Source organism: Symphalangus syndactylus, chromosome 3 (assembly GCF_028878055.3).
Source record: "Symphalangus syndactylus isolate Jambi chromosome 3, NHGRI_mSymSyn1-v2.1_pri, whole genome shotgun sequence".
NCBI classification, from domain to species: domain Eukaryota; kingdom Metazoa; phylum Chordata; class Mammalia; order Primates; family Hylobatidae; genus Symphalangus; species Symphalangus syndactylus.
The window spans coordinates 50,059,015-50,079,975 of NC_072425.2; the positions used below are offsets into that span (position 1 = coordinate 50,059,015).

General features: G+C 47.6%; 1 protein-coding gene across 2 annotated transcripts in view; it reads left to right on the forward strand.

Moving 5' to 3' along the window:
• The window catches only part of FBP1 (fructose-bisphosphatase 1), a 38,671-nt gene extending 18,248 nt beyond the window's left edge, over positions 1 to 20,423 (forward strand). The window contains exons 2-7 of one of the 2 annotated variants that reach the window (XM_055271859.1): positions 2,102 to 2,264; positions 4,696 to 4,788; positions 13,172 to 13,312; positions 16,277 to 16,414; positions 17,967 to 18,086; positions 19,984 to 20,423. In XM_055271859.1, the coding sequence (XP_055127834.1) occupies positions 2,102 to 2,264; positions 4,696 to 4,788; positions 13,172 to 13,312; positions 16,277 to 16,414; positions 17,967 to 18,086; positions 19,984 to 20,175 (847 nt within the window). In that variant the 3' untranslated portion in view covers positions 20,176 to 20,423. The remainder of the gene's footprint in view (positions 1 to 2,101; positions 2,265 to 4,695; positions 4,789 to 13,171; positions 13,313 to 16,276; positions 16,415 to 17,966; positions 18,087 to 19,983) is intronic. The other variant, XM_055271860.2, reaches the window with a different exon arrangement.
• Positions 20,424 to 20,961: the final 538 nt, after the last annotated feature.

Here is a 20,961-nt window from a genome sequence, read left to right on the forward strand (position 1 = left end):
AAGATTATGTGGAAATAGAATCGAAAGCCCAGAGACACGGGGTGCAGCTCAAAGCTCGATAGATATCTTGGTCTTTTATTCATGAAATAGGAGTGATGGGTGAAAAGAGAAGCAGCAGGAGGAGGGCTGGTGGGATGAGACGTGCTTTGCACGCTGGAAAGGGAATGATGCCAAAAGTGGCTGAAAGATGCTGACAAGCGGGCCCGAGAAGGCAGCCAGAGCTAGCTCCTGAGATAGTCAGGCCGGACCAGGAGTGTGGGTTTGGACGGTTTCTAGGAGGGGCTCGGCTTTGCCCAGCCAGACACAGCGAGTTACGTTTTGGGCAAATGCACTTGCAGGAGCTGAAGCAGTCATGGCCACTGGATCAGGGACCATCAGTTCCCAGGCGAGCGCACATCGCCATCCTGGCCAAGGGCGGGGGTGTGACCTTACCACCCACTTTCAGCGGCTTGCTGGTATCTTCAAAGACCCATCTTTTTCCCTTCCCACCTCAAGGCTCTCACCTTGCTCTGTGCATCCTTCCTGTGAGACGTCTCCCTCCTTTCTGTGTTCAGGGCAACCCCAGGCTATGACAACCTGCCACTTCTCTAAGTCTAACAAGCTAGGCTGCGTTTGGACAATCCACTGGATTCTGGGAATTCTACAATTACTGACTTGCAGGTAGCTTAAAAATAGTGAAAACTCCAGGATCCCTGCAACTTCCGTGCCCTAGGACTCCTGCCAGGGGCCCGGGGTGTCACCAAGAGAGCCCTGGCCTGGGAGTCACAGGCGGCATCTCGCCTCCACCCTCTGCCTGTGTGGAGAAGTCCACAGGAGTCTCGGGGTCTGAGTTTTCTCCTCTAGGAAATGAGGCCATAGGGCCAGTCGGTGCTTTGTTTCTTTTAGGGTCTTTTTAGTTATAAAGCCATAAACCCCTTGGCTTGGCTTGCAACTCAGGCTACCCCCGACCCAGGCTTCCTTGCTTGCTGGGTCTCTCTATTGATTCATTTAACCCATGTGTTTGGGGGCCAACATTGGTTCTTTCTGGGCAAAACCGAAAACACTCGCAAGCTTTTTACGTAAAAAGCACTGAGACACAAACTGCAATAAACAGATATTCACTATATCTGTAGTATTAAAAAAATTTCATGGAGGAGTATGGTTGAGGAAAAATATTCTAAAAAGTTCCCTAGGGGAACCACAATGAAAACAAAGTTAAGAAACACTGATTTAACTACAAAAGTGTGCAGGACACTGTGACAGGTTTGAGGTGAAGAGGCGGATGACAGCATCTCCTCCTCTCTAGGGTCTATCCAGAGGGACCATCACCCTTCCTGCCTTGTTCTCCCAAGCTGTATGTCCTCTTTCCTTTCTTCTAAATCCTTTTTTTTTTTTTTTTTGAGACAGAATCTTGCTCTGTCGCCCAGGCTGGAGTGCAGTGGTGCAATCTCGGCTCACTGCAAGCTCCACCTCCTGGGTTCACGCCATTCTCCTGCCTCAGCCTCCCAAGTAGCTGGGACTACAGGCGCCCGCCACCATGCCCAGCTAATTTTTTGTATTTTTAGTACAGATGGGGTTTCACCGTGTTAGCCATGATGGTCTCGATCTCCTGACCTGGTGATCCGCCCACCTTGGTCTCCCAAAGTGCTGGGATTACAGGCGTGAGCCACTGCGCCTGGCCCTTTTTTTTTTTTAATTATTATTATACTTTAAGTTCTGGGATACATGTGCAGAATGTGCAGGTTTGTTACATAGGTATACACATGCCATGGTGGTTAGCTGCACCCATCAATCTGTCATCTACATTAGGTATTTCTCCTAATGCTCTCCCTCCCCTAGTCCCCAACTCCCTGACAGGCCCCAGTGTGTGATGTTCCCCTCTCTGTGTCTATGTGTTCTCATTGTTCAACTCCCATTTATGAGTGAGAACATGTGGTGTTTGGTTTTCTGTTCCTGTGTTAGTTTGCTGAGAATGATGGGTTCCAGCTTCATCCATGTGCCTGCAAAGGACATGAACCTTTTCTTCTAAATCTTACCGAACACTCACTTTTGGTGGGTTTATGGACACATTTACATATTCTGGTGGTCACAGCTTATTTTTTGTGGCTTTTGTTCCCTGTAGCTATGGCATTGCTGGTTCTACCAACGTGACAGGTGATCAAGTTAAGAAGCTGGACGTCCTCTCCAACGACCTGGTTATGAACATGTTAAAGTCATCCTTTGCCACGTGTGTTCTCGTGTCAGAAGAAGATAAACACGCCATCATAGTGGAACCAGAGAAAAGGGTGGGTCCGTACTTCCACCATTGAGGGTTTTAATGTAGCCGGTCTTCTTCCCAGCTTCATAACTGACTCCACTTGTTCAGCTGAGCTGGGTTTCTGGGAGTCCCTCTAGATCCGTGCTGTGGTCTTTCCACAGCTTCCATCTCACTGCTGCCATCTCTTGAATCCTCCCTGCGCCGCTGTGCAGATGAGTGCCATGGCTCATGCTGCCCTCTCTCCAGTGGACTCCCACAAACTCATCTCCATTTCTAACTTTTTATTGCCATGTTTAAGGCTCTCAAACCCCAGCTTCTGTTGGCCACCTCTTTTACTACATCCTTATCCACCAAATTCCTGACCTTCACACTGACCCTCCTGTTGACCTAGACTGCTTGAAACTTCCACCCCTGATGCACGCATTGGAGTCCCTATTGGTCTGTCTCGCTTCTTTTTTTTTTTTTTTTTTGAGACAGTGTTTTGCTCTCGTTGCCCAGTCTGGAGTACAGTGGTGTGATCTCGGCTCACTGCAACCTCCGCCTCCTGGGTTCAAGCGATTCTCCTGCCTCAGCCTCCTGAGTAGCTAGGATTACAGGTTCCTGCCACCACACCTGGCTAATTTTTGTACTTTTAGTAGAGATGAGGTTTCACCATGTTGGCCAGGCTGGTCTTGAACTCCTGACCTCAAGTGACCCACCCGCCTCGGCCTCCCAAAGTGCTGGGATTGTAGGTGTGAGCCACCACACCTGGCCTTGTCTCTGCTTTTTGAGAGCAGAAAATGAATCTTATTTGTCTCTGTGTCCCAGTGTCTAGTGCAATGCCTGGCACATTGGAGGGCCTCAACAACAAATGACTGTTGAGAAAGATTGTTAAATGAAAGAGTATTCCCAGCTTTTATAAAACAACAATCGTAATTAGAAAACAAAACTTCTGAGATTAGAAGCACAGTTATATGGGCTTACTATCTTTCCCAGTTTGAGAGGAACTGGGAACATGAAGGAGTAGAATTAGGAAAAAACAATGAGAAGATGAAGAGGCTGCCTGTCCTCACCCTATTAAGAGGGCAGGAGCCACATCTGATGAAGTTGTTTTTCATCATTCCTAAAATAGCCCTACATGCCAGACTTGAAGTTCATGTTTTTCTCAGCTGGGCCTTTCAAGGTCTTTGGCAGCTTTAGGCATATGGCTTAGATTTGTTGTTTAATATTCTCCATCACCCATGCCGGACTTCTCTGTCTACCGTGGGCCTTCATGATAGGTAGTTTCCTGTGTTCCAGTTTCCAGTTCCTCCTGCATTAGTGAGGGTGGTCTGTGAAGAGCAAGAAGGCAGGGAATCATGTTAATCTGCTACAGACATTTAAAAACCACATTGTAAAGTGGCTAATTTGGAGATGGAAAACTCCCAGTGATGTGCTGGTAAACTGGGTCTCAAAGCAAACAAACAAGTCTCTGATATGTCCACTTGCCTCTGTCAATGGTGTGAATACTCTCCCATCGTTGATTTTAAGCTACCAATGTGACATCACTGAAGGCAGAGTTGGGAAGAGATGTACACAGTTAGCTCTTGAGAGCCGATACCGGCCAGCTCCTGCACACCACTGAAAATCCCACTCAAAACAGGAATCTGTGCTAGTCCCACTACCACTGACAATTAGGGAATTACGCTAGAAATTTGTTTTGTTTAGTTTTGTTTTTAGAGACAGGGCCTCACTCTGTTACCCAGACTGGAGTGCACAGTCATGGCTCACTGCAGCCTCGAACTCCTGGGCTCAAGTGATACCTCCTGTCTCAGCTTCTTGAGTAGCCAGGACTACGGATGTGCAGCATCATGCCCAGCTAATTGAATTTTTTTTTTTTTTTAACAGAAGGAGTCGCTCTATGCTGCCCAGGCTGGTCTCAAACTCCTGGGCTCAAGCAATCCTCCCATCTTAGCCTCCCAAAGTGCTAGGATTAGGCATGAGCCACCGTGCCCAGCCAGGATATTTTTGGAAACTCTATGCACCCCAACCTCAAGGGGCATCTGTAAGACCTCCATGAGAAGTTTCTTATAGATCTCAACCCTAGCAAAGTCTCTGCTTCACCTAAGGAATTATTTTTTTCCTTATGAATAAAGGAAAATGAGTGACTAACCTTCTTTTTCCTTTGGCTGCCAGGAAACTCAGTGCAAAATTATGATTTGAGTCTATCAACAATGTAGGAAATCATGACTGATCTGTATTCCATTACCTTCATCTGCACCTCCTAAGTGGTGTTTTCTCTGTTTAATAGTCTTGTGCATGTGTGTGTATCTGTGCATTCTGTATGCCATCTCATACCTTCCATGACGGTATAAATAAATAAGACCCACATTTTTTTAACTTTCCTCTAAATTCCCATTCTTACTCCCTAATGTATGTATACGCCTTTAGTGTATCTTGCTATAACATTTTAAGGTTGTTTTTCTTTTTTCTGTGCTCAGGGTAAATATGTGGTCTGTTTTGATCCCCTTGATGGATCTTCCAACATCGATTGCCTTGTGTCCATTGGAACCATTTTTGGCATCTATAGAAAGGTAAAACATGATATCTTAAGCACTTGGTTTGGGGACAAAAGTTAAGATTGAGCATCGAGTCCTATTCACTGTGGCAGAGCAGCCGGAGTGGAGATCACGAAACTCTGTGAGGCTGAAGAAGATTTGTATCTCAAGTTCTGAGCTTTTCAGCACTAATTGCACGACGAAGACCCGCTAGGTTGTTGAAAGAGAATATAGGGTAAAATATGGGTGGGAAGAGAAGGATATTTCACCCTTTTTACTATGTCTTACTTTTTTTTTTTTTTTTTTTGAGAAGGAGTCTTGCTCTTTCACCCAGGCTGGAATGCAGTGGCGCGATCTTGGCTCACTGCAGGCTCCGCCCCCCGGGGTTCCCACCATTCTCCTGCCTCAGCCTCCCGCGTAGCTGGGACTACAGGCACCCGCCACCTCGCCCGGCTAATTTTTTGTATTTTTAATAGAGACGGGGTTTCACCGTGTTAGCCAGGATGGTCTCGATCTCCTGACCTCGTGATCCGCCCGCCTCGGCCTCCCAAAGTGCTGGGATTACAGGCATGAGCCACCGCGCCCGGCTATGTCTTACTTTTTATGATAGAAAATGAGATTTAAAAAAGGAGGCAGCAGAGGGTAAGTATAGTGATGATACGATGTGAACTCAGAGTTGAGAGCGTAAGACAACAATAGAGACTATTTATGTCAAAACTGTCCTTTAAGTCCCCTAGTCAATGGTCTATAAGCTATGAGCCCTGGGCTGAGTCCAGCCTGTGGCCTAATGTGTACAGCCTGTGAACAAAGAATAACCATTTTGCATTTTTAAATAGTTGAAAAAAACTAAAGAACAATGTTTCATGACCCATTTTAAGTTTTACTCTTCACAAATGAAGCTTTAATTGGCATTTGGTCACATTCATTTGTTCACATACTGCCTTTGGCTGATTCTCTGCTGCACTGTCAAAGTTGTGTAGTTATGATAGAGACTGTATGGCCCATAAAACTGAAAAATTTACTATCTGTCTGTCTGTAGAAAAAGTTTACTGAGCCTTGCTCTAAGTCATAGAAAGCACACAGCATAGGATGAGAATCCAGCCCTGCCCGGGTCTCCTAACACCTTACTCGGGCAGTCACCCCTCCTCCAGAGCTGCTTTTTCTGAAAGAGAGAGAGAGAGAGAGAGAGAGGAGAGGGAGGAGAGGGAGAGGGAGAGGTGCTCAATTATACAAACTAGTGAAAAATAGAATGAAAACCCATCCATCCATCAGGAAACATGATAAAATCCAAGATACATCCTCTTAGCTTTAGCTCTTGTTTTGTTTTATTTTTTCAAAGTATATATTTTAGGCCAGGTGCGGTGGCTCACGCCTGTAGTCCCAGTACTTTGGGAGGCCGAGGTGGGTGGATCACAAGGTCAGGAGATTGAGACTGCCTTGGCTAACACTGTGAAACCCCGTCTCTACTAAAAATACAAAAAAACTTCGCTGGGCGTGCTGGCGGGCGCCTGTAGTCCCAACTACTTGGGAGGCTGAGGCAGGAGAATCGCTTGAACCTGGGAGGTGGAGGTTGCAGTGAGCCGAGATCGCACCACTGCACTCCAGCCTGGGCAACAGAATGAAACTCTGTCTCAAAAAAAAAGTGTATATATATATATATAATTTTAACAGCTTTTGGGGGTACAAGTAGTTTTTGGTGACATGAATGAATTGTATAGTGGTGAAGTCTGAGATTTTAGTTTATACCTCACGAGAATAGTATATATTGTATCCAATATGTAGTTTTTTTTTTATCCCTCATTCCCTCCCATCACCCGCTTCTAAGCCTCCAAAGTCTAGCATACCATTCTATATTCAGCTCTTGTTTATTTCAGAACTGAAACCTCACAGGCTGGAATCGACTGAAGAGGTTGGTTCAGCTGAACTCTGTTCTAGGACACAAAGGCATTAACTTAAGAACTGAGACCCTTGGCCTGGCGAGGTGGCTCACGCCTGTAATCCCAGCACTTTGGGAAGCCGAGGTGGGCGGATCACGAGGTTAGGAGATTGAGACCATCCTGGCTAACATGGTGAAACCCCGTCTCTACTAAAAATTACAAAAAATTAGCTGGGCGTGGTGGCAGGCGCCTGTAGTCCCAGGTACTCAGGAGGCTGAGGCAGGAGAATGGCATGAACCTGGGAGGCAGAGGTTGCAGTGAGCCAAGATTGCGCCACTGTACTCCATCCAGCCTGGGCGACAGAGCAAGACTCCGTCTCAAAAAAAAAAAAAAAAAAAAGAACTGAGACCTAAATTTGCACTTTATCTCTAAAAGTGACTTATTGTCTAGTATTATACATAATTTCCTTTCAAATATGTGAAAAGTAGAGCCCCCACGGCACAGTTATCTTTGGTCATTGGAACGTATTTTGCTTTTTATCTTGGGTAAGAGGCAGATCCACATCACAATCAGTTTGAGGAATAGAAGATTCGAATTCTCATACTAGAAAGGCAAAAAGGCAACAATTTATCCATTTTCCAAGTCACGCCAAGGAACATACCATTTCTGTTGTAGACATGGAGGAATGCAATTTTCCTTGCAAAATATCAAATCCACAGAATAGCAAGAAAGGTTTGTAGCAAAATTTTTCCTTGCAGAGGAAGACATCTGGCTAATGTGTTAACTGCAACTAAAGCAGTGTTGATGTTTGCTAAGCCCATTCTCCATCTCAGTCCCCCCAAATAATACTCTTTGAAGGAAAAAAAAAAAAAACCTGGGAAATTGGGAGACATTGGCTATCAACTAAAAAAAAATCAAGCCAGCTTGCAACAGCAGCTTGAATTATGAATGACAGAATTCTCAACAATAAATCTCGGCTGTCTTCTCAATAAACCAGAAGTGACTTTTTTAAAAGACAGAAAGTGGGGCCGGGTGCCGTGGCTCATGCCGGTAATCCCAGCACTTTGGGAGGCCCAGGTGGGCGGATCACGAGGTCAGGAGATCGAGACCATCCTGGCTAACACGGTGAAACCCCGTCTCTACTAAAAATACAAAAAAATAGCCGGGTGTGGTGGCGGGCACCTGTAGTCCCAGCTACTCGGGAGGCTGAGGCAGGAGAATGGTGTGAACCCAGGAGGCGGAGCTTGCAGTGAGCCAAGATCACGCCACTGCACTCCAGCCTAGGCAACAGAGCGAGACTCCATCTCAAAAAATAAATAAATTAATTAATTAATTAATAAAAAGAAAGTGATGATGAGTATGACACAGACTTCTAAGTCATTTCAGTTTTGGGAAGCCTTACTGATTGCTTGAAACAGCTGAAACCAGTTGAGGGCTCATGAGGCATAAACATAGACATCTATAATGCTTCCAAGGGGATTTTTCCTGCTTTCTGCAGAGATGATTGTTGGCCACAATCACACCATGGTGCCCATGCCCAGTGGGGCAGCATCGGTAACTGTGACCCTGCCATGGTAACCAGGCCTTGCCACGCGATTCCTGGAAAGGCAAGTGGAAGGGATGTGTGGTCATGTTGCATGCAGCTCCTGCCACAGCATCTTTCCAGGGCCTACCGACCACTACTATTTTTTTTTTTTTGAGATGGAGTCTTGCTCTGTCGCCCAGGCTGGAGTGCAGTGGCGCCATCTCAGCTCCCTGAAACCTCTGCCTCCCAGGTTCGAGCGATTTAACTGCCTCAGCCTCCTGAGTACCTGGGACTACAGGTGCCCGCCACCACGCTCGGCTAATTTTTTGTATTTTTAGTAGAGACGGGGTTTCACTGTTTTAGCCAGGATGGTCTCGATCTCCTGACCTCGTGATCCGCCCACCTCGGCCTCCCAAAGTGCTGGGATTACAGGTGTGACCCACTGTGCCCGGCTATGACTACTACTATTCTTTCTCTTTCTTCTCCCTCTCCCCTCCCCCTCCCTCTCCCCTCTCCCTGTCCTTCCCCCCTCCTCTTCCTCCTCCTCCCCCTCCTCCTCTTCCCCCTCCTCCTCCTCCCCCCTTCTCCTCCTCTGCCTTCTTCCCCTCCTCCTTATTCTCCCTCCTCTTCTTCTTCTGCTTCTTCCTTCTTCCTTTTTCTTTCTTTTTTTTTTTTTTTGAGATGGAGTCTCCTCTGTCGCCCAGGCTGGAGTGCAGTGGCACAATCTCAGCTCACTGCAAGCCCCGCCTCCCGAGTTCACGCCATTCTCCTGCCTCAGCCTCCCGAGTAGCTGAGACTACAGGCGCCCGCCACCACACCCGGCTAATTTTTTTTTATATTTTTAGTAGAGACGGGGTTTCACCGTGTGTTAGCCAGGATGGTGGCAATCTCCTGACCTCGTGATCCGCCCACCTCGGCCTCCCAAAGTGCTGGGATTACAGGCGTGAGCCATTGCATCCGGACTTTTTTTTTTTTTCTTTTTTCTTTTTTTTTGAGACAAGGTCTCACTCTGTCGCCCAGGCTGAGAGCAGTGGCACCATCATGGCTCACTGCAGCCTCACCCTCCTGGGCTTAAGCCATCCTCCTACCTCAGCCTCCTGAGTGGCTGGGACTACAGGTGTGCACCACCACACCTGGCTAATTTTTGTATTTTCTGTAGAGACAAGGGGGTCTCACTATGTTTCCCACGCTGGTCTTGAACTCCTGGGCTCAGGCGATCCTCCCGCCTCGACCTCCCAAAGTGTTGGGATTACAGGCATGAGCCACGGTGCTTGGCTCCACCAGTGTCTGGCTGGAGACATCCTGACAGGGCGAATTCTCCTGCAATGCTGGGTAACCATCATGGTTTGTCCAAATACTGAATAGAAATCTGTTTCATTTTGCTCACTTGGCCGTTTAGAGCATAAGAAAATAAGATTCTTTGACATGTTTGGAAACAGCTTTTCTGCCCTCCCAATAATGCCCACCACACCCACTTTTTTTCCCTTTAAGCTGAACATCTTTCACAGGAGAGGGATCTGAGACCTCTCTCTAGCCTGATCACTCTCTACTGGACATACTCTAACTTGCAATGTCCTTTACAGCCCCCACCACAAAAGCAGAGTTTCAGAAAAGTAGGGTTTGGTTTCTGCTCTGAGGAAAGACCACTGTGGACATGACAGTCTCTCCTCCCCCAGGCCCCCCATTTCTGTGCCTACTTCTCCTTATGCAATGACATGGAATAATATACGATGACATGGAACCAGTGCCTACAGCGGGTGGTGGCCTCAGGCGGAGAAAGGAAGGGTCCAGAGGTTTCTGAATTTGCCAAGTGCTCCGTGCTCATTGGTCCCTGGGCATCTGCAGGAGAATGGAACAATATGTTTCCCTTGGAGGAAAGGCATGCATTGCTGAGCATTTGGAGGAGGGAATTAGAAAGGGGGCTGATCCCAGCTCTTTGGGGGGGCTGAGGCAGGCGGATCACCTGAGGTCCAGAGTTCGAGACCATCTTGGCCAACATGGTGAAACCCCATCTCTACTAAAAATAAAAAAATTAGCCAGGCATGGTGGTGGACACCTGTAATCCCAGCTACTTGGGAGGCTGAGGCAGGAGAATCACTTGAACCAGGGAGGCGGAGGTTGCAGTGAGCCAAGATTGTGCCACTGCACTCCAGCCTGGCGATAGAGCAAGACTCTGTGTCAAAAAAAAAAAAAAAAGTTGGGGGCTGGGCTAGAAAAGAATTCCTCCAAATCCATGGCTCAGTGGGATAATTTTCTCTTCGTTTTGAGTATGTGGGTCATAGACAAGTATTACTACTATTTTTTATTCCGTGTGAGGAAGTGTGTAAGTGTAGAGCATTTGGTGACTGTATGTCAGGGAAGGGCTGTTTACTTTTGCACCTTTGCCACAAGCCGGCACGGATGGTTCTGGGGGAGGTGAATCTCTGGGAAAGGGGGCCTTTCTTGGCAGAGAACTGGTTACTAGAAGCCTGCAGTGGAAGGAGAGGAGAGTTAGAGTCCTGAGTCCACCCACTGTGTCCTTGGCTTCAAGGGAAGCTGGTGATTGTTAAAATGAGCCTCTGACAGGCGGCACATATTGACAAAGGCTGTTAATTCCCTTTTTCAAGGTTGTGCATTGGCAAAACTTGGAATTATTCCCTCAAAGTTTTGATCCTGTAAGTTTAGTCTGTGTTTAGCTCCACTGCACTGTCTGGTGAATACAAACCAAACTGAATCAAATAACCCAGTGCAACCAGCTAACTAACCACCTCCCCAGGTGAAAACTAGGAGGGGTAGGGAAGGGGTGGAAAGAAATGGGTTTGTGGTTTTCTCATTTATATGAGTAGTTCTTAACGCTTGAATGTGAAGTGTTTTTTTTGTTTGTTTTTTTGTTTTTTTTTTTTTTGAGACGGAGTCTCGCTCTGTTGCCCAGGCTGGAGTGCAGTGGCGCAATCTCGGCTCACTGCAAGCTCCGCCTCCCGGGTTCACGCCATTCTCCTGCCTCAGCCTCTCCGAGTAGATGGGACTACAGGCGCCTGCCACCGCACCCGGCAAATTTTTTTTTTGTATTTTTAGTAGAGACCGGGTTTCACCGTGGTCTTGATCTCCTGACCTCGTGATCCGCCCGCCTCGGCCTCCCAAAGTGCTGGGATTACAAGCGTGAGCCACCGCGCCCAGCCCGAATGTGAAGTTCTTACACTTGAGTGTGGAGGTCACCCCTTCACATTGCATAATGCAATGCAGATTCTCAGGCCCCGCCATGGGACGTCTGACAGTGTGTCCAGGCTGTAGCCCCAGAATATGCATTTCTTTTCTTTTTCTTAAAGAGGCAGGTTCTCATTCTGTCACCTAGGCATGTGCAGTGGAATGATAATGGCTCACTGCAGCCTCGACCTCCCAGGTTCAAGTGATCCTCCAGCCTCAGCCTCCTTAATAGCCTCCAGCCTCAGCCTCCTTAATAGCCACAGGCACATGCCACCATACCTGGCTAATTAAAAAAAATTTTTTTTTGTAGAGATGGGGTCTCCCTGTGTTGCACAAACTGGTCTTAAACTCCTTGCCTCAAGTGATCCTGCTACCTTAGCCTCCCAAAGTGCTGGGATTATAGGGATGAGCCATGACACCCGGCTGTGAATGTGCATTTTAAATAAATATCCCAGGTGATTCTAATGCAGGTGGTCTATGGGCCACCCTTTTGAAAGTTACGGGAAGAAATTACCTGGAATGTCTTGCTGGGATGACTTCCCTCTCCAGCTGTGTGATATAGATGCCCCTGCTTACGCTCAGCTGCAGGAATCTAGGAAAAGAATAAGTGAAGTTCGGGAAATTGCATATTTTTATTTCTGCTTAATTCAAGCAGAGAGTAGTTAAGCTGAAAGATTTGTTTGGGGCTATCTTGATGACCAAAGAGGTCAATCCAGTGTTAATAAAGAAGATCAGGCCAGGTGCAGTGGCTCACGCCCGTAATCCCAGCACTTTGGGAGGCCGAGGCAGGTGGATCACGAGGTCAGGAAATAGAGACTATCCCAGCTAACATGGTGAAACCCCCTCTCTACTAAAAATACAAAAAATCAGCCGGGTGTGGTGGCGGGCGCCTGTAGTCCCAGCTACTCAGGAGCCTGAGGCAGGAGAATGGTGTGAACCCATGAGGCGGAGCTTGCAGTGAGCGGAGATTGCACTACTGCATTCCAGCCTGGGCGACAGAGCGAGACTCCGTGTCAAAAAAAAAAGAAGAAAATCATTAATAGTAAGAAATCAGTGGTTAGGAGCTGTCTCCTTAAGGGGCTCCCTTCCCTAGTGTTAGAAAAACTCTGGACCACATGACCCAGTGGGCTGTGTTTTTAATGAAAAAATGGATTACAGTGCATGCCACGTTCTAAGTGTAGGTATTATTTTGGTAACTTTTTGGTGTGTGTGTGTGGGGGGGCACTGGTTTTTGATGTAAAATGTGCTTCTTCCTGTGCATCACCGTTAAAACATTGGACAGCATCTGCTCTACCCCGTAATGACTCTGGGGAGATATTCTGAGTTTCTGCATTTCTGATAATTTCCCTGACGTGTGAGTGATATAGACCACATGCTCAGCAGAGTATGGGCTGCAGCGGCAAGAGCTCACAAAACCGATTTCCTCCCCAGACTGGCTGCCCTGCAGCCCAGTGTTAATTTGTTTAAATAAAGATGGAGTAGGCAGGTGAAAGAGATGGATGCCTGTAATAAGATTAAATTAGTGGGAGCTGGCAAGAAGGCATGCTCCTTTTTGGAATTGATAGTGGAGAGATGAGGGAATATCACATTAGAAAAATTGGAGGAGGGCCCTGATTGGAAAGAGGGATCCAGATGCAGGAAATCTGGGTTCTGGTGGGAAGGCTGCCGTGGTAATCTAATCAGGATATTGCTGATGTGTAGGGGAAGGCCCCTCTGGGAAGATGCCCTATTTCATTAGAAGAACACCTTGAGAATGCCTCCTGTTAATGGTTTAACTGTAAAAAAGAATCACAAAACAAAACAAAAACATTCTTTGATTTCTTTCTTGCTCTAGAAATCAACTGATGAGCCTTCTGAGAAGGATGCTCTGCAACCAGGCCGGAACCTCGTGGCAGCTGGCTATGCACTGTATGGCAGTGCCACCATGCTGGTCCTTGCCATGGACTGTGGGGTCAACTGCTTCATGCTGGACCCGGTGAGAGACCTCACAGGAGGCTGGGGGCTTGGCTGGTGTCTGTGAGCAAATGAATGCTATGTCTAGGGGATTGGCAGGGGTATGTGGAGGTGGGAGATGATGCCCATGGAGGGACAGAGATGAAGATGTGTGGTGGGAGGGGGGCAGGAGACCGAGAGACAGTGTATGCCTCCCGAGCAGGCTATGGAGGTGAGAAATGGCATCTCAGAGTACAAGAGGGGGTTTTTGTTCCAATGTGAATTCCTCAGAGCAGCTGTTACTCAAATGACCCAAATGCCTTGAGTCCAGGCAGGCCATAGGGATGATGAAGTGTGCTGGGGAAGGAGGGCCGGGGGCAAGGGTGGAACTGGGGTGAACTGAAGAGTTCCAGCAATTACAATTGGGAAGAGGGGGCCCGCCTTGCCAAGGCTTCTATTAATGGTTCAAGAAACACTGGATTGTAAAAAACATAATGTTTCTGCATGTGTGCAACACTATGCTGGCCAACTAAAATGCATTTATGGACCGGATGGGGCTGTAGATATTCTGTTTGCCATAAACTGTATCCATTTCTAGCTTTTCTACTTTAGTCACCAAAAGGCTGTTTTCCTGAGATGAATGGGTGTGCCAGCTGAAGCAGTGGATGGCACTGCTTCTTCAAAAATAACTCCCACATTTATTTGTGTACATTCACACAAACCTTCAGTTAACTGGTGCAGTCTTTCTTTCTTTTTTTTTTTTTTTCTGAGACATAGTCTTGCCCTGTCTCCCAGGCTGCAGTGCAGTGGCGCGATCTCGGCTCACTGCAAGCTCTGTCTCCTAGGTTCGAGTGATTCTCCTGCCTCAGCTCCTGAGTAGCTGGGACTACAGGCGCCTGCCACCACACTTGTATTTTCAGTAGAGACAGGGTTTCGCCATGTTGGTCAGGCTAGTCTCGAACTCCTAACCTCAGGTGATCTGCCCGCCTCAGCCTTCCAAAGTGCTGGGGTTACAGGCGTGAGCCACCATGCCTGGCCAACTTTTTTAACTTTCAGAGATGTCCTCCTATGACATTAGTGAACTATGTATAAAGTGCTTTTTGCTGGCAAACTGAACCCCAGGAACAGACGGGGAACAGGAACCTTCTGTGGGAGATAGGCTGCTGGAGGTGAGGCCGGGTCTGTGTGTGGCAGGAAGGCTAACTCAACACAGGCTGCCTTTGTCCCAGGCTGTCAGGGAAGTGGACTTTCACCTCCTTGGAAGTATGGGCACTTAACAAATAAACAAGGGTAGGGTAATAGCACTAGTTAAAGTCTCCAACTGTGGTGACCTGGGTAGGGGTGGGGTGGGGGAGTTAGTGGCAGAACCAGAGCAAAGTTCCTCCTGAGCCCAGGATGCAATTTCGGGCACTACTGATGTTTGCTGACTGTGATTTGCCAGGCCCTGACTGCTTCCCATTTTTTTGGTGCCTTCTCTTGTTACCTTTGAGTTGGTGGAAGCAGAGAAAACATTAAATCTCTTCTTGCTTCCAGATTGCAGGAGAGCATCCCTGTAGGAAGTTTCTGTGTGTTTGACAGTCTTTTGCCCTCCTAGTCCTAAATGTTTGGAAGCGCAATGCAGGACTGCTGGGATTTGATTCCAGCCCTTCTGCCTGCTGTGCCTGACAGGGCTGAGCCTCCCGCCAGGGAGATGCTAAGTGCTTTCTCTTTGTTTGGGCTTGCTGCAAAGCCAGGCTGATGGTTTCTGCTGAAAACACTGCTACAGCTGTACCTGGGTTTCTAGCGGCTTCAACTTTCTGGGAGCTGTTATGCTTTGTCTCCATACACAGACTTCCCTCCTTTGCACCATGGACAGTCTGGCTGGGCCCTGTACTCCGCACCCAGCATCTGCTGTGAGATGACTTTCTTTTCTAGACAGTTTTTTGAAAGACATTTATTTATTTATTTTTCTTCCAATGACAAAAGAATATTCTGGTATACTTGTGGTCAAAAATTTTGAAAATATTAAAAAAGGCATAAAAGTAAGAAAGAAGAATCACTTCCAGTGACACCTTTCAACGGCCACTGTGAATTCTCCCCTCCCTCTCTGTCTGTCTGGTTTCAACGTACTCCATGTGGGTAGGAACCAATTTCTGCTGTGGAATAAATGGCTAGGTAGAGAGGTTTTGGTGGGCCTTTTTTCTTTTCAACTCCTGTGTCAACGTCAAGCCCCTCCTAAATGGGCAGAGCCTCGATCACCCTCTTGCCAAAAACACACAGGAACCCATGACAATCCTCAATCCGGAGCAATAGGACTTCTGCAACACTTTTCCCCCAAATTCAAATCTCCTTTGAAGAGCCTAAAGCTTAAAGGCATAAGCTTAACCCTGGGCTATGTGGGAAGAGGCAGCCTGAGAAAAACTTCGCACGCCAGCGAGCAAAGGCATCGGAAGTGACGTACGCTAGACTCAAAACTCAGGGTTCTACTTTGTTCTATAACAATGCCCAGAAAGGAGAACTCCCATCAAGGTAGAAATGTAAAGCCGAGAACAGCGCTGAGCACTTGGGTGTAACTCAAGGACTGATCCTGCGGTGGCTCTCCTGAGAGCCTACCTCCCGCCTGAACCAACCTTTTTCTCTGTTTGGTAAAGGCATACACATCTTATATTGCTTTGGACACACGGTTCTTACTCTCTTGCAGGCTTAGCAGTTGTTTCACAAGTCTGCTCTCCCTATTTTTGTGTGGTTTCTTTCTTGTTTGACTGAAATCATTTGCAAACAAAGTTGAAAGTCTCTGTTATCACCCTGATGGCTTCTGCAGCATTGTCTTGCCTCCCCTCACCCCATTCACAGTTCCCAGAGAGCCTGGCAGGTGTCGCGGGGCCCCAGGATGAGCGGTGCCCGTGGGCCACGACCCCAGCCCAGCATAGCCCAGCCCAGCGTAGCCCAGCCCATCGCTTGCCTCATCCAGGCCTGGGGGACCGAATGCGCTTGTCATCTTTCCACCTTTCCTTCCTTGTCTAAAAAGGCCATCGGGGAGTTCATTTTGGTGGACAAGGATGTGAAGATAAAAAAGAAAGGTAAAATCTACAGCCTTAACGAGGGCTACGCCAAGGACTTTGACCCTGCCGTCACTGAGTACATCCAGAGGAAGAAGTTCCCCCCAGTAAGTGAGGGCCCGGGGAGGGTGGTGCAGGGTCTGGGCATCTGGCACCAGAGGCCGTTCTGGAGGCAGGGGCATCCCCCGGAGATGAAAGGGATCCTTGGGATCGAGGGCCTTGGACCTCATGTGGGGCTCCTGAGCAGTGTGGAAATCTGTTGGTCGATGACTTACCCTAAAGGCGAAAGGAAGCAGGGATGGAGTGGATTGGGCTTCCGTCTACACTGAGCCCACGATGAAGTTCTCACCTCAGTACTGGGGACTGGAATTATCACCCTGAGACATCAAAAATCAGTCTCCATGTCAGCCTTTGCTACTGTCTCTTGGCAGAAGAAAATTAGGATAATAAAGTTAACCAACTGAATGAATTCATGGCAGTAAAACATCTTCCCTTGTGGGGTCCATGGTCCCAGATGGGATGAAATGTGGTTCCCCCACTCAAATGCCCGCCAAGTGGTGTCTGCCCCTTGCTAGGCCTGCCCAAGGCACATCTATCAGTTATCTTGAGACTGAGCATGCCCATCGTGACATCTCCCTAAAGAGGTTACAAGCTAGTGAATATGAAGAGAAGAAATGGCTGAGTGTGGAGCTTGCTCTATATGGAATATCTGATTTTGTCCTTTCTTTGTTTAAAAGCAATCGATAGGCTGGGCGCAGTGGCTCACGCCTGTAATCCCAGCACTTTGGGAGGCCGAGGTGGGTGGATCACCTGAGGTTGGGAGTTCGAGACCAGCCTGACTAACATGGAGAAACCTCATCTCTACTAAAAATACAAAATTAGCCGGGCGTGGTGGTGTGTGCCTGTAATCCCAGCTTCTCGGGGGGCTGAGGCAGGAGAATCGCTTGAACCCGGGTGGCGGAGGTTGCGGTGAGCCGAGATTGTGCCATTGCACTCCAGCCTGGGCAACAAGAGCAAAATTCCGTCTCAAAAAAAAAAAAAAAAAAAAAAGCCATTGATGGCTGCTGTTTGCTAGAGATGAAACTCAAATGTTTGCAGGACATTCAAGGAGCCTCAGATCTGCCCCAGGCTCTCTCTCCAGCTTACTCATCTCTCCTTTCACCTTATCCTGGATTCCCCTCCTGCCCCCAACCTCCACACACGCACACTCTCTCCCGCAGGCTCCTCCTCCAGGCCCATATCCCTCTCCACATTGCTAAGCAGACACTTGTGCAGTTTCCTCTCCTGTAAATTACACACTGCCTCCCACCCCTGCCCAGTTCCTTAGCTTGGTAACAAACTTTCTCAGCCGTTAAGGTGTTACTAAATGGTACAGTTTTTGTAATGCCTGCCTCAGCCCCATAGCCAGAATCAACCATACCCTCGTTGGGGCTTCTGTGGGTAATCTGACCTATTGTGAGATGATGAGAGGCTGTCTCCATTTTTCCATTTTCTATTTATTGGGAACAGGATTCTCATCACATTTTTTAGCACAGCTCCAAATACATACCTTGTAGGTGCTCGGTGAATGGATGTGGAATCAAAGAAACTTAGGAGACACCAAGAAAACTCTCTTTCTTATTTTCTGCAACCCTAATTCTTGCTGGTCTTAATTTGCAGGATAATTCAGCTCCCTATGGGGCCCGGTATGTGGGCTCCATGGTGGCTGATGTTCACCGCACTCTGGTCTATGGAGGGATATTTCTGTACCCCGCTAACAAGAAGAGCCCCAATGGAAAGGTAAAGGTGTCCCCTGGAGAGGGAGTGAGGAGCAGATTTCACCTGCAGCCCACACGATTTAGTTTAGGAAGAAGAAAGGTTTTGCTAGCTGTTACGCTCCATGCTAGGTTGCTACGTGTGTCTGTGGCATATTCTTTTGTGGATTAAAGGTAAAGCCGGATGATATCAACTAAAGATAAAAATAGTCTCTTGAGAGCCCTTCCAGTGCTATGGCAAAAGAGAATGAATGGTCAGGACAAGGACTGAAAGTCCTAGGGCTTCCAGTGGATACAGGGCTTGGCTGGGGCAAAATGAATTCCATTCATAAAGTGAAATGAAACAACCCAGCCTCACTTCCAAGGCAGCGAATCAAATGTGTATCCTCAATAGAAGTCTTCTTTGATTGCTTTCAAAAGGTATAAAACAGAGGTAACTAGGGAGTCAACATCCACTACCTGGAAAACGATACCTTTTAGAGGAGGAAAGAATCTCTGGGGAAACCTAGAGCTTTCAGGTCAGCCGTCACCACCGACTCACTAGTCCAAGCCCATGGTGTTCCCAGCAGGCTGCAGGGTGGCTGTGCTCCCTCACGCTCGCTCAGAGCCACCCTGCTTTCCTTCTGCCAGGGTGACAGTGTGCTTCCTTCCCAAGTATTGTGTCCTTCTTATGTTTTCCCAGTGGACAGATGGCTTTTTAGGCAGAGTCTTACTCGTCACCCAGGCTGGAGTGCAGTGGCACTATCTTGGCTCACTGCAACCTCCGCCTCCTGGGTTCAAGTGATTCTCCTGCCTCGGCGTTCTGAGTAGCTGGGATTATAGGTGCCCGCCACCACGCCCGACTAATTTTTATACTTTTAGTAGAGATGGGGTTTCACCATGTTGACCAGGCTGGTTCTGAACTCCTGACCTCAAGTGATCCACCCGCCTCAGCCTCCCAAAGTGCTGGGATTACAGGCATGAGCCACCACGCGTGGCTGCCTTTTTTTTTTTTTTTTTTAAATGCAAGAGGAGAACAGGAACAACAGTCCCCTTAAACACAAAACCTGTGTGTTTGGATGTATTTGGGTCTGTTTGCAGCATGTGGCATCCAGAATGAAGGCATTTCTATTTACTGAAACCATCATCCAGCCGTAGCTGCCTCGGGCATCTCAACCTGTGTGGTTAGCCTGCTTTCCAGCACTTTTCTCTAAAGTCCCCCGAAATTGTTCCTGAACGCAAATATTGAGGCTCCTTCTTTTTTTTTTTTTTTTTTTGGTTTTTCAAAACTAGCCATGACACCTATGTGGAAATAGAGTCAGGAAACACCTGCAGAAAGCTGTCGCTCAGTAGGCAGACTGCATGAAAAGGTATAGAATAAAAAAGTTAATATTTAAAAGTCAATGCCAAGACGTATAATACACTGAATTCCAACCCAAAAGCCTTCGGAGAATCGTAAAAGGAATGCACACAGAGTTGCAACAATATCACACTGTTTGGAGGAGCCGATCTGCTTTCCAGATGTCTGCAGCCAGACACCACCGTGGATTTTTTTTACTGCTTTTAGAATAGGCCAAGCTCCATCCAACACACACAGAATCACTCATTAAGTCCAGTTTCCATGCTGTAAAGAGAAGGCAATGATCGCTTCTGCCAAAATGTCATTCTGTCCAGTATGCAGGTGGTCTGTCTCACATTTGCATCAGGTAATCTATTGCTGGCACTGGCTTGATGAGTGGTTGAATTTAACCAAATGGTTAACTGTTTTGTCTCAGATGCAACCTGGGGTGGGAGGAAACTTTTACAGCCTCACAGGAAGGAAAAATACAGTATTCTTTCCCTTGGAAACTCCCACCAGCTCTGCATGTTTTGCTGCAGAAAAGTCTCTTTTTTACGCAATACCGTCTGATACAAGGAGGCCGCTCCCCGGTCTTGTTTTCCAGCTGAGACTGCTGTACGAATGCAACCCCATGGCCTACGTCATGGAGAAGGCTGGGGGAATGGCCACCACCGGGAAGGAAGCTGTGTTAGACGTCATTCCCACAGACATTCACCAGAGGGCGCCGGTGATCTTGGGGTCCCCCGACGACGTGCTGGAGTTCCTGAAGGTGTATGAGAAGCACTCTGCCCAGTGAGCACCTGCCCTGCCTGCGTCCGGAGAATTGCCTCTACCTGGACCTTTTGTCTCACACAGCAGTACCCCGACCTGCTGTGCACCTTACATTCCTAGAGAGCAGAAATAAAAAGCGTGACTATTTTCACCATCAAATGCTGTAGAATGCTTGGCACTCCCTAACCAAATGCTGTCTCCATAACGCCACTGGTGGCAAGATATATTTTGAGTGGATGGAGGAGAAATAAACTTACTCCTCCTTAAAAAAAAAAAGTCTCCCTTGCTTTGTGTCAAATAATAATGATGATGACAATGATAACTGCTGATGCATATAACATTAGATAACTCATTTAATCTTCACAATAACCCAACGAATCAGATACTCTGAATAATCCATTTTATAGATGACAAAATGGACGAGGAGAGATGAAGTAATTGGCTCAAGGCTTCCAGCCAATGAGTGGCAGAGCGGGGACCTGAATGCAGGCAGCCTGGCCACTGCGAGCCAGCATACGGCTTCTCCTTCATGTCGTCCCGTTCAGGCCTGGCCCACCATTCCTCAGCCTTGTTCAGGATTGCAGCTGAGGAACCATGCAGCCCGAACATGGCGACTCACGCCTTCCTAGAAATGGGGGAGCTGATGGCTTAATGGTGGTACCTGCATGTGACCCTCTGGCCTCCCAAACATGGATGTAACCATCTGAATCCCAAGTTAGGGTTTACTTGTTACCCAGTGGTGATTTTTCTTTTTCTTTCTTTCTTTCTTTTTTTTTTTTTTTTGTGAGGCGGAGTCTCTCTCTGTCTCCCA